This window comes from Aythya ferina, assembly GCF_964211825.1.
Source record: "Aythya ferina genome assembly, chromosome: 12".
Lineage (NCBI taxonomy): Eukaryota > Metazoa > Chordata > Aves > Anseriformes > Anatidae > Aythya > Aythya ferina.
Window position 1 is genome coordinate 12,472,047 of NC_140308.1, and position 14,558 is coordinate 12,486,604.

Genomic DNA, 14,558 nt, shown 5'->3' on the forward strand with positions numbered 1-14,558 from the left:
CTAACACAAACAGAAAGCTGCTGTTGGTCAGCTCTCTTCAAGAGAGATTATCATCTTCAGTTCTTCTCTGATCTGTTTCACGTGGACAGTGAACTAACAGGAGTCTGTCACAAGAACAGTTCTTCAGATCTAGTAGGATTTAGTTTGAATTTATGCCTATCTGACTTTCCTGTTTTTATAAAAAAGAATGCTGGTCAAATCCTTCTCAAACCTTCCCAAGGAAGGTGAATACCTTTAGCTAACATTTCTTACCATGACAAAATCATACACAATTTCAACAGATACGCTATGCATGCTAGAAGCAAGACACAAAACAGGAATAAAAGCAGATAACCTCATAATACTTCTAGTTATTTTAGTACTTAAAGTGTTCTTTTTCTTTACCTTTTGTCTCAAGGAAGAGAAAGAAAACCACCACCACCCAAGATGATCGATTCCACGTAAGAAATTGGGTTTTCCTACAAACCTTGTACAAAAGCCATAGCCAACTTCTTGCATGAAGTCTGCCAGAGAACTCTCCATCATTGTTTTGGCTATCCCTCCAGAATCAGGCAGGATCCTGTCCATTAGAATGTCCCGTTTTTCAGGGTATAGAAGTGGTGCAAGCACCACAGGACAACGCTCCTGGGGAAAATCTGAGGGCAAGAGGAACAAAAACAAACCCACAACACCAGTTACATGCAAGTGACCATTCAAAATAAATTGAGCGCTCTACTAGAACTTCCCTGCTGCTGCAGGTACCTGGAAGGCACTCAGAGCCTTCCTCCATCCCACCTACCAATTCTCTACTGGCACTTACATATTCCTAGAGAACAAGAATGTAAAATAGGCTACACCTTAACACAGGTTCACACTGCAACTGCCAAAAAAGGCTAGCAGCTGCAGTGGTAAGTGTACAGCTAGATTGTCACTAACAGCAATCATCCAAAAAAAGCAGAGCAGGAAATAATACAGCAGTAAAGCAAGGCTCTCCTCCAAATCAAGAAGTATTAGGAAACAAAGGAGCTGCTACTGAGTGCTCAGCCCAAGATGTCCAGCAATCCAAGTGCGAAACTTGGGGATGGAAGGAGAAAATACTCCTTTCTTCCTTTCAGGGAAGCAAATTTTAAGGGAGACACAGTCCTGAGAAAATCAGAGGTGTGGGTAGGAGTTTTACTTGCAGTGGAATGCAGCAGAGTAAAGATAACTCATGGGCAGGCCTTCCTTACGCAGCATTATCTTTAAGATGATGTGTAATGCCTCCATACCCTTTGGGGCCATTCAGAGAAGAATTCCCAATTTCCCAAAGCAAAATGAGAGGAATAACAGAAGATAACCACTAATCAGCATTAAAGAAAGCACGACCTAAGAAGTTACACCTAAACAGAAGAAACATTCTGCTTTTGCACAAAGGGTGACGTCCTCCAGGCCTGGGCAGAACCAAGCAGTGTGTTGTGTTAAATGCAGTTAGCTCCTGAGCCCAAGTCCTGCTCATTCTGAAGGGTTTACAGCAAACAGTTTTGTTGTTGAAAGGAAGAGGCTACCAGTTCATAGCCCACTGACAGCATCCCCTGCCACCACACAGGGACCATGGTAGATTCCAGGAAATTAACTATTTTTATTCAAAACCACTTCCTTTGCTCTGCTAATATTTCCTCATAGATCTGCACCTAATATAAGCAACCCAGAACTTACCCTTTCAAAGATGTGGACTATAATGCATGTTCCTTGCCATGTAAGGAGCTCAAGTTTTTCAACCACACTGTATGGGCTGCTGCAGGGAAAATTAACTCCATCCCAGACAGACCCAGCACACACGTTGCTTCAGTTAAAGCCGGGCCATCCCACACAAGCAAACACACTAGCATATTCCCTTCGTTTACTTTGCTTATTTATCAAAACACTTTAAAAAAAAAAAAAAAAAAAAAAAAGGCCTTGAGGTTGTCTCATGCTACTGCTCACCGAAAGAGAAATATGCTAAAACAGCAGTATTTTTCTTCCAGTTTTGTTGTGAAGGTTTAGTGAGCTCAACCTCACCCCCCCCTTTCAGCAGTCTGCACTGACTGTAAGTTACAAAAGCCCATCTCAGAACCTGCAGTTAGTCAGGCTCCAGAAAAACACCACACTTACCTCTACGTAATGTTTTGAGGAAAGCGTCAATTTGTTCCTGTCCCACCCCAAACGCTCCCTTCTGCCCAAAAAGGAGATGGGAGAGGAGAAGGTGCAGGACCTCTATTGCAATATCTTGGAAGCCACCTTCTTGATTTCCACTGACGTCCGCGTCAATGTAAGAGCGCAAAAGATCCGGGAGTTTCTGTTTGATGAACTGGGCAGCTTTTGAACACAAAAGAAACTAAAGTCAAAACCTGAAACTTCTTTTCAAGATAAAGACACATTTTAGTTTAAGTACCATTCTCTTACCCAGAGTTCGTTTGCCACAAGCTGCAAGAGTTCCAACTTAAATAGAAACCTTACAATCCATAGCCCTGAACTCAGTATTAGTGGACAGCTAAAAAGCTGAAAGATATCACAGTATCTGAACTTGATTCATCATCTAGCACATCACTGACAGAAGGGACCCCCACTTTCATATGAGACAAGATGACCAAGCTACCTACTGACTCTCTCGAAATGCTGTTAGACTTCAGTAGCTCTCCTGATTGCAAGGTGATGCATGCAAACACCTATCCACCTCGAAAGTCCGCTGCTTACAAAGAAAAAAGGTGTTCTTGCTGCAATAGCTTGGAAGCTTCACTTACCAAAACCTCGTAGATCTGAGCTGAAAGAGTTCAGTAAAGCGAGACCGAATATCACCTACAAAGAAAAACAACCATCACAGTAAGGAGACTTCATCCTTTCCAACAAGCTCAGTCATAAAACACTGAAATATTTTGGAAATAAAATGTACACCTACCTCTTGAACTTTACTTAATTTGATGACTTTACTCAATTGGGCAAATAAATGGGGTGAAGGCTTTAGACTCTGAAATAGGTAAGAAGAGTTAAATAGAGCTGATTACATGATTAGTCTCCATGATTAGTCTCATTTGTCATGCAGCAGGAAAACTACAGCTCATTTAAAGGTCTTCAATTTCATTAACTGCTCTACTGTAGGTTAACACAAAGCCTGTACTGGTAAACTAAGCATCTCTAGAGCTATTTTTGGATACGTCTAGACTAAAAGTTTATTCCACATATCCCTCTATTAATCTATTTCAGCATTAAACCCCCATCATGGCTTTCATACTGAAAGAAACACGCGAGCACTGATCATTTATTTTGGTACTGTCTGCCAGAAACAAGCCATCAGGAACTAACATTAGATTAAGCTTTTAAAATTAGTTTTATTCTGAGTGGCCGAGTAACTAGCTCAGTTTAACAAAACAGAACTTCCACCAAGCTCAATTTTTGAAGATTTTAACACAACTGAGCTTAGCCATAAAAAAAAAATAAACAGGAAAGACACGAGGGAAAAACAGGAGGATCCTTTTCAACAAGCACACAGACCTTCTGATAGTGCAAGGGATTGTCAATGGCGTAGGACAGCGTCGAGATAAAGTTTGGTTTCGTAATCAGCGACGCACACTCCTGGATCAGAAATTGAGTCTGGAACAAACAAAATTTGAACATTCATATTGTTTCAACACAGAACAAGACAATAAAGCTGCTGCTTTTCACTAAATGCAGTATCATTAAATATAAGAAACCTTTAAGCCTTGCAAGTGCCTAAATTCTCATCAGCACTCATTTAACTAGTTTCCTTTCAGTCAAGCTTACTTCAGGTTTTGTTTGGTTTTCCCTCTAAGATTAAGAAAGCGACCAAACATTTGCATAAAATGGCAAAGAAAACTGATTTGCAAACACACAACATTTCGTTTTCTGCAATTCATTTCACACACATGCAATAGAGGATCTAAGAATATTTGGTTCTTACTTGTGTGCTAAAAAGTCTGTGCCAACATTGCTTAAGGATGAAAAACACTAGCCAGTACCAGACAAACCAGTTAGTGGACTGGGACAAAGTTCTGAAGAGACAAATACAGGCTTTCAAAGTAGAGCACTGTATGTGGTAAGAAGAAAAATCGTACTTGAGCTGCTTTTCCAGATGAAGGTATTTTAAGAGTCAGATACCAACAATTTTTGCCCTCAGACTAGAGGACTGCCAACATTTGCTTCCAATTGAAAAGCTGAATGACATAATAGTATTTTGCTTGAAGCTACCATCTTCAACCTCCCTTTGTGCTTAATAGAAAAATCTGGAACAGGATTTGATAACAAGCAACACTAACAAGCAGCTGCCTCAGCGCAAACTTTACCTGATGGAAATCTTTGCCACTGCTTTTACCATCGCCACTGAAATCCACGTGCGAGAATAGGCAGCGTAGTAAATGCCTGTCTGCCTCGGGACCGTGCCTGTTCACAATCTGGAAAAAAGCATCCAAAAACAACTTGGTAACAAACACTCATTACACAGCATGATCTGGGACCAGCACTGTGGACAGAGCAGTGCTCTGAGTGCTTAATACTTGTTGAGTTTCAACAGAATCGAGCATGTTTCTGTTTTAATTAGTAACCTAGAAAACAAGTCATTAAACCTATTTGCAAATTAAAAGCATAAAAAGATAGAGAAAGAATCTAGACACAAGTCACTTTGAGAGAAGCCGTACATTTCACAGGTAGGGTTCATAAGAAACCATTAAGAGAGGGGGTTTTCAAGTCACTAGAGGGTGATTTTAAGCTTCTCTGCCACTAAAGCAGCCCAGAATCCACACGGTGCCATGGTCCTGCTTTTCCCCATATTTTTTCCTACCTCTTCTGTGCCTCAGTGTGCAAGAGTAGAGCCCTGAGACAGCCTGCATCTGTGTGCTACACCTATTATTGGGTATTTCTCCCAGACAGGCCACTGTAGGGCACCTTCCTTCAGCTTGCAGACAGCTTCTACCTTGTCTCCCGGTCGTGACTGACTGCCACTACTACTCCAGGCCCTTTTTAGACAAAAAGGGAATACTATACAGTGTTTCCTGCCATGTAAAAAAAAAAAAATAATAATTTCCCATTTGCTCATTAACAAACTTTAAAATCACGCTGCTGGGCAGCAAGCACTCAGCACATGATACTGTCCTTTGAGCTCATTCAGCCAAATTCCATAGCTCAGTCTAAACAGGTGATTCACATGTGTTAGTTTCAACATCTCTTACTCATTATTAGATCTTCGTAACACCACTCCATTTCTGTTAGCGTGCCCTACGATTTGCCTTCAGCTTAACTCCTGGGTACAGCTCAGCTCATCAGCTTGCTGCCTGAAGCAGCTCCAGGTTGTTTTGGCCTGTTTCAGCCTGCATTCCTTCAAGCCTCACCTAACTGCACAGCACCACTCGTTTTCAGAAGAACCTAGAGTGGCAGCAGGTTCCAGTCACTTCATCACCAGCAACTTGCTTGATTTGTCCAAATGACAGCAGCTAACACCAAACCCCACCTCCACCTGTCAGCAAAGTTTGGCCATTGTTTCCACAGCGTGTGGAAGCACGCCCCAGCAGCTCTGCCCTGCGCTGTGACTTCCTCCACCAAGTTCAGGGCTGCACCCTGCCACAAACATCCTCGTCTGCTGGTTGTGCAAAGGGCCACACAGCGTTGCTTCAGGCTGCATCCGCCTCAGCTTCTCCGAGGGCTCTGCTCAATTCCTCTATCGTTATCTGACCCTGGACTTCCCCTTCCCTCACGGGCTGCTCACTGCAGGGGCTGCCAAGTTTTGTTCTGCTGGAAAGGAACATCCGAGTCAGGATAGCTCTGCATCATGACCAGGGGCTGGAACATACACGCTGCTGATACATCAGCCCGGAGCAAACAGCCCCCTTCAGTTAGCTGACAGCACCGTCCTCAACGGCAGCTGCCCCCCAGGATTAAGTGGGAAGATGCTCGGATTCACGCAAAAGGAAATTCTAAGTGAAAAGCAAATTCTAAGTGAGCTCAGGCTTCAGAAAACAAGCAATTTGCTTAAACAACTCCAATTAAGCGTGTAGCTTGAGACATGGCAACCAGACTGGCACAAAACAGGATCAATCTTCAACGAGCTACTTGGTGCTGTAACCAAGATGAATTCACAAAAGCAGATGGACGCCGAAGAAAACTGCACACACTGAAGCTATCAACACGACATCTCTGCATCAGAATGAGATCGCTGCCTTGCTTAGGAGCAACTTGTGAAGGTTATGCATCTGAAAATTTAACACACGGTGGGGGAAAGCGAAGGCTGGAAGTGCAGCATCGCATTTTTCAACTCTCACTACACTTATTCTGTACTTCTATTCAGAAGTTCTTATTCTGTTTCCTAGAAGAACTGCTAGCTTTGTTGTAGGAAGAGCTGAAGGAAATCTTTGTTTGGCAGCCTTCCTACACACTGCCAAGACAGCGTACCTGCTCATAAAGTCATCCCTGAAGGCTGGCTGCCCTGGGAAGAACAGCTGCTACAGCGTGTTCGCTGCTAAACACGGAGGGTTACAGCACAACTCTTGTTTCATGCCAGCAGCTCAACAACAGCAGCACGTTACTCCAATAAAGCAGAAGCCTGGCATTTTTTCAGGGAAAGGGTAAAGCATTGTCTGCACCACGCCACGAATATGAGTTGAGTACACGTTTACTCCCTAGTTAGTTCTGTAGCTTTTATTTACAACTACATCCACAATATTCCAGGACAACAGCAGCCCTGGAGGTGCCAGTCTGCGTTTAAGAGGCCTTGAGCACTTACAAGAAACCTGCCTGTTTCTGGCAACTGCAAAACTGAGCTCAGTTTTAATCTATAGGCAGCAGGACTGCCAGCACTCTTCCCCTACCAATTACAGAGGATGAAGCTTGAGTGCTAACACTACTACGCCCTCCTAAAGACTCAGAGGAGCACAGTCTGGTGGCCCAGAGCTGCTACTCCAACATCTCTGCGCTGTTTGGGGCAGGGCATCTCATGGCACAGGAGAGGCTGAGGCACCTGACGCCTCCTGGGTGGCCCTGCTGGAGCAGGGTGGCACCAGGTGACACCAGGAGGTCCCTGCCCACCCAGCTGCACCGTGATGCAGGATAAAGCTCAAACCACCCATATTCAGATCTAACATACAGGGACAAGTTGGATTTTGTTTAGGCAAACACAGGCTTAGCCCAGAAATAACTCTGCTTTTCAGCTCTGCTCATCTGAACGCAGACGGCTTTGCTTTCCTAGATGAACGTCTGCAAAGCCCTTCCCAGCTCTCCACTCGGGCTCTCCTTACCACTAATTCAGGAAAAAGGAAACCACAAAACCCATTTCAGAGGAAGCTGCTCTTTAGAATTCATCCCTTTGATAAATACATAGGAGATTCTTTTCTAAAATATATGTTCTTTTTTTAAAAAAAGTCTTAAAGCATCACATATGTTAAATGATTACTGAAAGCATGTTTAAGCAAAAATCAGCTGCTTGAGCTCTGCCACAGTTACAGTCACTAGTGATGGATTCAAATGTGTCATTTTGGTCAGAAGTGCAAGCTGGAATAAAGCCAGGAGCTCGAGATCAGAGGCCCTTTTCACTAATCACTTGGGAAAGGAACAGCTCCAAGCATGCCTTTCCAGTCTGTGTGCTTAGACACGAACTTTGTAAAACTGAGTTATGCCAAAAATTTACACCAAGCAGCGCGCTGCGAGACAAAGGCAGTTGAAGCATGTACATGGAACCTCCAACTATCTAAGGCGAAATTGCACCAGGAACCACAAAAGTAAAGCGATACCAGCAAGTTAAAAAAACACCGGGGATCAAGGAGGTTTTAGGAATTTAGTTTTGAAATCCTAGATCCGTGTTATAATCAACTATACCCAATGCAGCCTTCCTGCTGACTAGCTCGCAGTCACTCAGCACAGCAAGAGGCCTGGGGTGGACCTGCTTTTAAACAGGTCTCTTGTTATAGAAACTGACTCTGCTTAGACCCTTTGGCCCCCACATTTCATTCAAATTGCTATCGGACTGCAGCGGTGTAAGAAAAAAAAAGTTGAAGCAGCCCAGCTGCCTGCTGGGAACTGAACTAAACCCGTTTCTAAAACTGGCTCAGTAGCATTCACTTCCTCCTGAGTACTCTGCCCCGATAAGGGTTTTCGGCCCATCCTGCAAGTCAGAGCTATTTTTAAGAGGGTCAGCTGAACCACAATTCTTGCTCAGATTTTGGATCTTTCTTGGTTTCGATACGCAGCTACCCTGCCTGCCTTCTGAAAAAACAGGGGCAACACAGTTCCCTTGGCTCCACCAGCGTGCCACACTCCTTTGAAGCACGTAAGGAACAAAAAAAGCTTCCATCCAAAGCAAGCAAAGGTATTCAGATGAACAATTTTTTCACTGCAACAACTGTGAACAGCAAATGTGTGTGGTTCCAACCCTCTCCCACCCAATTCTGTTCTTCAGGAGCATCCAGAAGTTGAAAACTTTAGCCTGAAGGAGTTCAGGGAAGCTTTGCACACCATACTCCAAGAGCAGGAGCTAATCCTAATATGCAACCACTAAATTATCTCGGTTTCAGGATAACATCCTGCTGCTGTATTCCACCGCTTGGCAAGTGAAACCAACAGGAACACCTCGGAGAAGCGAGCTGCGGTTCTTGGCGTCGCGGGAACAGAAACGTGCATGAGGAGAGAGAAACTCCATCCGACACTCCCATTGTTTCTTCCCAAAATTTCTTCCGCAGCACCTCTAGCTACTTACATGCTGTATTTCCTGCTGGCTGGCTCGGTAGTTTTTCTTGGTTAAATTGTCCACCAGGTAGCTGATTTGAGACAAGGCCAGCGAGAGCGAGTCAAGATTCATTGCTGGTTGGGGCGGAAGCAGGCGGCCGAGCCCGGCGCAAAATCACCATTATTCCCCTTTAGTCACCTCAGAGACAGGTTAATTGTTTTTCCCCCAATTAGCCTGTATCTGGTTGTGTTACTTTCTTCAGCTCTTCTTCCTCAGTTGTCTTCCTCTGTTCTGAAACATGGCACCTGAAAGACAAAAACCTGCATTAGCTTCGAGTCCTGGGGCAACTTTACAGCTGTGCTCCAGGCACTGCTGTTACCGTGTTGCAGATCATTACCCAATAAAGTTTTTCTTTCATTTCCCGATTAAAAAACCTTTAAAAAATGGACATAATATTAAAAAGCTCACGGTTTCTCTGCATGTTTGGATTTCCGGCAGAACACCACGCGGTGGAAACAAAACACAAACTCAGCGTTATGCCTAAGGGCCTTTTCTGCTCATAAGCTGAACTGCGGAACAGGAAAACTCCGGTTCACCAAAGATGTTGAGAACAGAGACATTTTTGATGGCTTAACTTACGTAAACCGTTCAACGTAACTATGTCCACAAGGAAAAAGAGATGTTATTAAGTTTCCACAACACCAGCTCGGCTGTTTTCACACTCCCCGGCCGCATTTATTCGTTTCAGCCAGAGGAATGCCCACCCTCACAGCACGGCAAGAAAGGAGAAAACGAGACGCATAATAAATGAGATCCCACCCAGCAACAATCAGGGGTCGCCATCAGCCAAGGCAACCATCGCAAATTTACAGGAAAACGCCACTTTTCAGCCATTTCTGCGGTATTTTCCCTCGCTGCTCTCCAAGTAGCATCGCACTCAGGCGCCCGCACCAAAACAAGGGATCGTGAATGAGCAACACGCGCCGAGAGCTGCAATAAACTAACCCTAACATTTGGCTTCCGCGGAAACAGCTTTCCAGCGAGCGAGAACAGCACAGCCTGCCAGCTTAATAAATTACTCTGCGAACACAGAACTTGGCACTTGACATCTCGTCTGTTAAATTACAGATTGCCAACGCGATAAAAATCGCATCCCAAAGCGAGTCCCGCGCAGCCAACAGTCGGAGGAGGCTCCCAGGAAGCTGGAAGGCGCCCTGGGAAGCGGCTCTGCAATTTGTCAGGGCTGGAAGCACGCTGGAGAGCCGCTGCTGTGAAGCTCCGCTCGATCAGGACACAAAGGTCACCAGGCTTCTTGCCAGGAGCCTGAAGATGCCCGTTTCGGAATAAAAACTCTTTCTTTGTGCTCTGGTTGCACGGATGAACGCCCAGCACACGGCTTCAGTGCCCCAGCCCTGCTGGATCATCAGCCCCATGGCTCTGCTGCTGCTGGGGCAGGGCAGTGAGCCTGAGTGAGATGAAGGGTCATGGATTTTTTTTAAAGGAAAAAAAAATTGCCAACTTGTGTGATGCCACAGAAACCCTGTATATTCCGTGAAGCTACAGAAGATCCCACCTATGAAAAAAGCCCCTAGGTCTTACAACAAAACTTTTCCAACTAACATTGAGCACCTTCTTTAAGATTTCCAAGACAAGCTAGTAGTGTTATGAAAGGATTTCATAACATGCTTAAAACTGCAGCAAGAAAACTTGCCGTTTTTATTTGTGTACAGCTGGCAGGCTCCCTCACTACCTTACCTGCAGGTTTTTAACCCTAAAAGTTTTGTAGGAAGTGGAGTGAGTACACAAGTTACCAGGTTTCTCTGTAGCACGGTACCTGATTGGTTTTTGTAAGTGTTAAGTTAGTTTTAGAAAGCATCTGTGGACTAAATAGTAACTTTTAAAAGTACCACTAGACATCACAGGTGTATGCTGCCCAAGCAGATCCCACCAGCAAGGTTTAACACACCAGACAAACCTAAAGCTTCTGAAAGTATTTGCTTAAAACCAAACAGCTCCAAAGGCGCAGTGCTTCCAGCTGCAAAGCCCACCAAGCACAAGCAGCCCAGCAACAGCCTGGTGCGGGCTCAAGAGCAGGACCCATGCCAGAGCTCCAACCCTGTCCCTCTGACAACACTCCCCGAAGTTTCAGAGCATGCCTCTCGGGCCGCTAGGAATAAAACCAAACATTTCTCTGGGTATTGTTCCTCAGACTGAAGCAACCAGCACAGCATCGCACCTACCCCACCCCAAATTAAGCATTTAAGCCCTGGAGCTGGGCAGCAAACCGCTCTCCCCCAAGAGAGCAGAGAGCACCAGCCCTGCGTGCTGCGATCCCATGGAGGCACAACCACCATTCCCTCTTCCCAATCACAAAATCTGGCAGTGCCAGAGCCCACGATCGAGTCAAATCCAGGTTTTTCCTTCTCCAGGAGGCAGAGGGAACCCTGCAGCTCAAGGACGGAGCACAGCAGCTTCCTATTTACTCAGGGTAAGGCAGAGCCCCCAGGAAAGCAGCAGCGCACACAGGTAGCTCCCTGGCTGCCCAACGCCAGGCTAAACGTCAATTTCTGCAGCAGGGCTCGAGGAAGCTATGAATGCTATGCAAAGCAGGCTTTATTTTTAGATGCATATATTCTTGGTGGGAATCAATCTCCCTACCCTGGCCTCAGGAATTCAAGGAGCTCCCCGTGCACGGGGCGCGCCTGCTGTCTGTACAGGTTCAGAAAATCTGAGCCTCGAACAAAAAGACTTGACCAAAAATTTAAGTTTGCTGACAAAATCGGCAGCTCCTATCACACATTAATGGAATAAGGTATCAGACGCAGGACCTGGGAGCTCTTATTCACACAGCAAAGCATCACCACTGGACGCTGCACAACACAGCAGATTTTTAAGAGGTAGAAAATACTTGCTGAAACCTGTAAGCACGAACACTTTCTAAGGAAATCGATGGGCCATCCACGCAACGTTTGGCAGGGAAAAGCTTCAGCTGATCCTCTTCAACACCAAAGCTCTGCGAGGTTACTATGTCAGAAATACGATACAATTCAAGGCAAGAATCCCAAAGCACAAAAGGGAGAAGACCAACACGTAACCAACAGCCAGGTTTGACCAGAACAAGTCCAGCCAAAACACTCCCGAATAACCCAAAGCAGATCTCTGGCAGTAACTACACCTCGCTGCTGAGGACAAGGAGAACAAATCTCAAGTCCTCCACGCATTCAGGAACAACCTTACGAAGAAAGTAACTTCAAACTTGAAGCCAAACTTTGGATTTTTTTTTTTTTAATTATTTTTTCCAAGCTAAATAACTACACTCCCTAAGTTTCAAGGGCTGTAAAGACTTTAAGCCACGTGTACTGCACGGGGAGGATAAAACAGCACAAGTGACAGAAACAGCAACACAGTCACTGGCTAGGTTCTGAGCTCCTGCCACAAAACAGCACACAGAACACACTAAAAGTGCCACTGCTGAAGTTGTCCTTCAGAGCACGGGCTCCTACCCGCTTCCTCACATCCACACGCCAAGAGAGCACACAGGAGAGCAGCACACCTCTCCGAAGCCTCACGTGAGAAGTGCTCCAAGGGGGATGAGGGTTTTGAATCGTGCCGCAGTTAATAGACTCCTGGATCTCATTTTGAAATCTACAGGGAAAAACCTTACAGCGTAAGTCAAGCAAAGAGAGAAATAAGCTACGGAATAATCTGCCTGGCTCGAACATAGGTGTTTACACAGGAGAACCAGCCAAATACTCCACTTACTGGAAAGCTGCACACAATTCCAGTCAACTGGAAGCCACCGATGCTGCTCAGACACGTTACTTTCAGTTTCCACAGAGCACTTGAGCTCAGCACATACGTTTGTGCCGCTACGTTAAGGCCAGCTAAGCTTCAGGTCTGGAACCTACCTCAAAGACGCCAGGCAAGCATCATGACATGGCAACTCCAGGCGTTTCACATCTCAACCAGGACTGTTTACAAACATCCAAGCAACTCTGACTTCCTACTTCCCCTTCAGTCCAACACCGCAGGATAAAGCTTCCACTGGAGGCGAGGACCTGCTCTCAAAAGCTCTGTGCTGCTTTGCCATCCAAGAAGTCTTTTAAAACAGTTAAAGGCTACTTCAAAGAGGCAAAGCAGAACTACAGCATCCACAGAACGTAAGAGAGATCTGGTTGGAATGGCCACGTCCTCAGCCACAAATCTCAGGGGTAAGAACTCCCTACACCACGCTGTGATGCCTCTTCACAGGGTCACACAACGTCCCTATAAACGTTTCCTAAGGTGCACTTGCACAACTTCCCTTCCCTGTACTCAGTGTTTAACACACCAGTAGCTGCTGCTTCAGCACGACTTAAAAAGTGTTTGAAATCTAGGAGCACTATGCTAGAAGAAAAAATAATTAGGTATTTGTCTGAAAATAAGACAGGGAGATAGCAAGCTTACTAGGAGCTTGGCTTCAAGAAACCAGATCAAGAGGGTCAGTAGTTATCAGAATGCTTAAAAGCATGAAAGCAGAAAAAAACAAGCAAATAAGACTTGAGAAGGCACAGGCCCACGTCCTACCAGCTACATTTGCTTCCTGTTTGGAAGAGTCACCTCACCTGGACCTATCCCACCTCTAATTTAACTCCATGCCAATGTAGTTACCGTAGAAACAGGAAACACTTCAGTTACGTGCACTAAGAATGACTTGCCAGGCGTCACGCCTGTTTTGTTACCTGCTTAAAAAAACAAAAAGGGGGGGGGGGGGCAAGTTCCACCGCGAGCAGATGCCATGCTTCCTCCTCAGAAGTCAGATTCACGAGCAGACACCCCCTCAGCTCATCTCCTATCAAGAAATAAAGTGTCTGGCTCTGATTTTTTTGATTATTATCTCCATTTTGCTGTAAACACAGCTCGAAGATCGTCCGAGCGAGTTGTTCACGGCTTGTTGGGGGTTAGGGCTGCTCGCTAACCTTCGGTACAACAGAACACGGGGCTCCCGGGGAGTAGCAACGACCACAACGGAGCTGCCTGACAGAGCGGCTGCCGGGACGGCCAACTGTTGATGTCCCACAGCGCTGCCATCCCCCCTTCTCCCACAGCCGTCCCCCGGACCGCACAGCCCACCTGCAACCGCAGCCCGGCGCCGAAACTCCCCTTTAGGGTCCTCCTGAGGGGGCTGCGCCTTCCCGGCCCTCCCAGGCGGCAACAAGCAGCGGGGATCCTCTGAGGGCACGGCCGGGCCCTCACGGTCCCCTCACGGCTCCACCAACGGGCCGGGAGCCGAGGCGAGGCAGGAACCCTCAGAGCCGTGCCCCCGGGGAGCCTCCCCGCCTCAGCTCCCACAGCGCGGCCCTGCCCGGGGAGGCCTCATCCCCTCAGCGCCTCAGCAGCGCCTCAGCAGCGCCGGGCCCCGGGCCTCCCAACCCCTCACCCTCCCCCGGGCCCAGCTCCGGTGCCCTCCGGTGGATCCCGGAGCCTCCCCTCACAGCCTCCGGGGCCTCACCTGGGGGCCGCCTGTGGCCGGAGCGGGGCGCGGGGCCGCGGCCTGTGCGCGCTGGGCTCCGCCGCTCCGCGACAAAATGGCGGCCGGGGTCGCGCGCTCACGTCGCGGCCTTTCCCCTCCCCCGTCCCCTCGCGGCACGCCAGCGGGAGGGAGGGGGGGGTGGGTGGTGGCGAGGGGCGGGGCGAAAAGGGGTGGTCCCGCCCACCCGCGCAGGGGTTGGTCCAATCGGAGCGCGGCTCGCCGCGCGGTTCGGCCAATCGGCGCGGCGCGGCCTCGAGGGGGGGCGCTCGCCCGCCCCCGCTGGCCGCGCGGAGAGGGCGCCGCGCTCTGATTGGCCGCGAGGGTTGGGCCAATCGGGGGGGCCGGCTGGCGCCTGCGGGCGGAGCATGCGCGGCGGCGGCCAATCAG

General features: G+C 47.3%; 1 protein-coding gene across 5 annotated transcripts in view; it reads right to left on the reverse strand.

Annotated features, from left to right (window-relative positions):
* The window catches only part of CNOT1 (CCR4-NOT transcription complex subunit 1), a 58,048-nt gene extending 43,754 nt beyond the window's left edge, over positions 1-14,294 (reverse strand). For all 5 annotated transcript variants that reach the window (XM_084533742.1, XM_084533744.1, XM_084533743.1 and 2 more), the window contains exons 1-8: positions 14,151-14,294; positions 8,690-8,964; positions 4,296-4,403; positions 3,487-3,585; positions 2,894-2,962; positions 2,739-2,793; positions 2,110-2,313; positions 467-635 (exon numbers count right to left, since the gene is read on the reverse strand). In XM_084533742.1, coding sequence (XP_084389868.1) covers positions 467-635; positions 2,110-2,313; positions 2,739-2,793; positions 2,894-2,962; positions 3,487-3,585; positions 4,296-4,403; positions 8,690-8,791 — 806 coding nt within the window. In that variant the 5' untranslated portion in view covers positions 8,792-8,964; positions 14,151-14,294. The remainder of the gene's footprint in view (positions 1-466; positions 636-2,109; positions 2,314-2,738; positions 2,794-2,893; positions 2,963-3,486; positions 3,586-4,295; positions 4,404-8,689; positions 8,965-14,150) is intronic.
* Between the last annotated feature and the right edge of the window lie 264 nt (positions 14,295-14,558).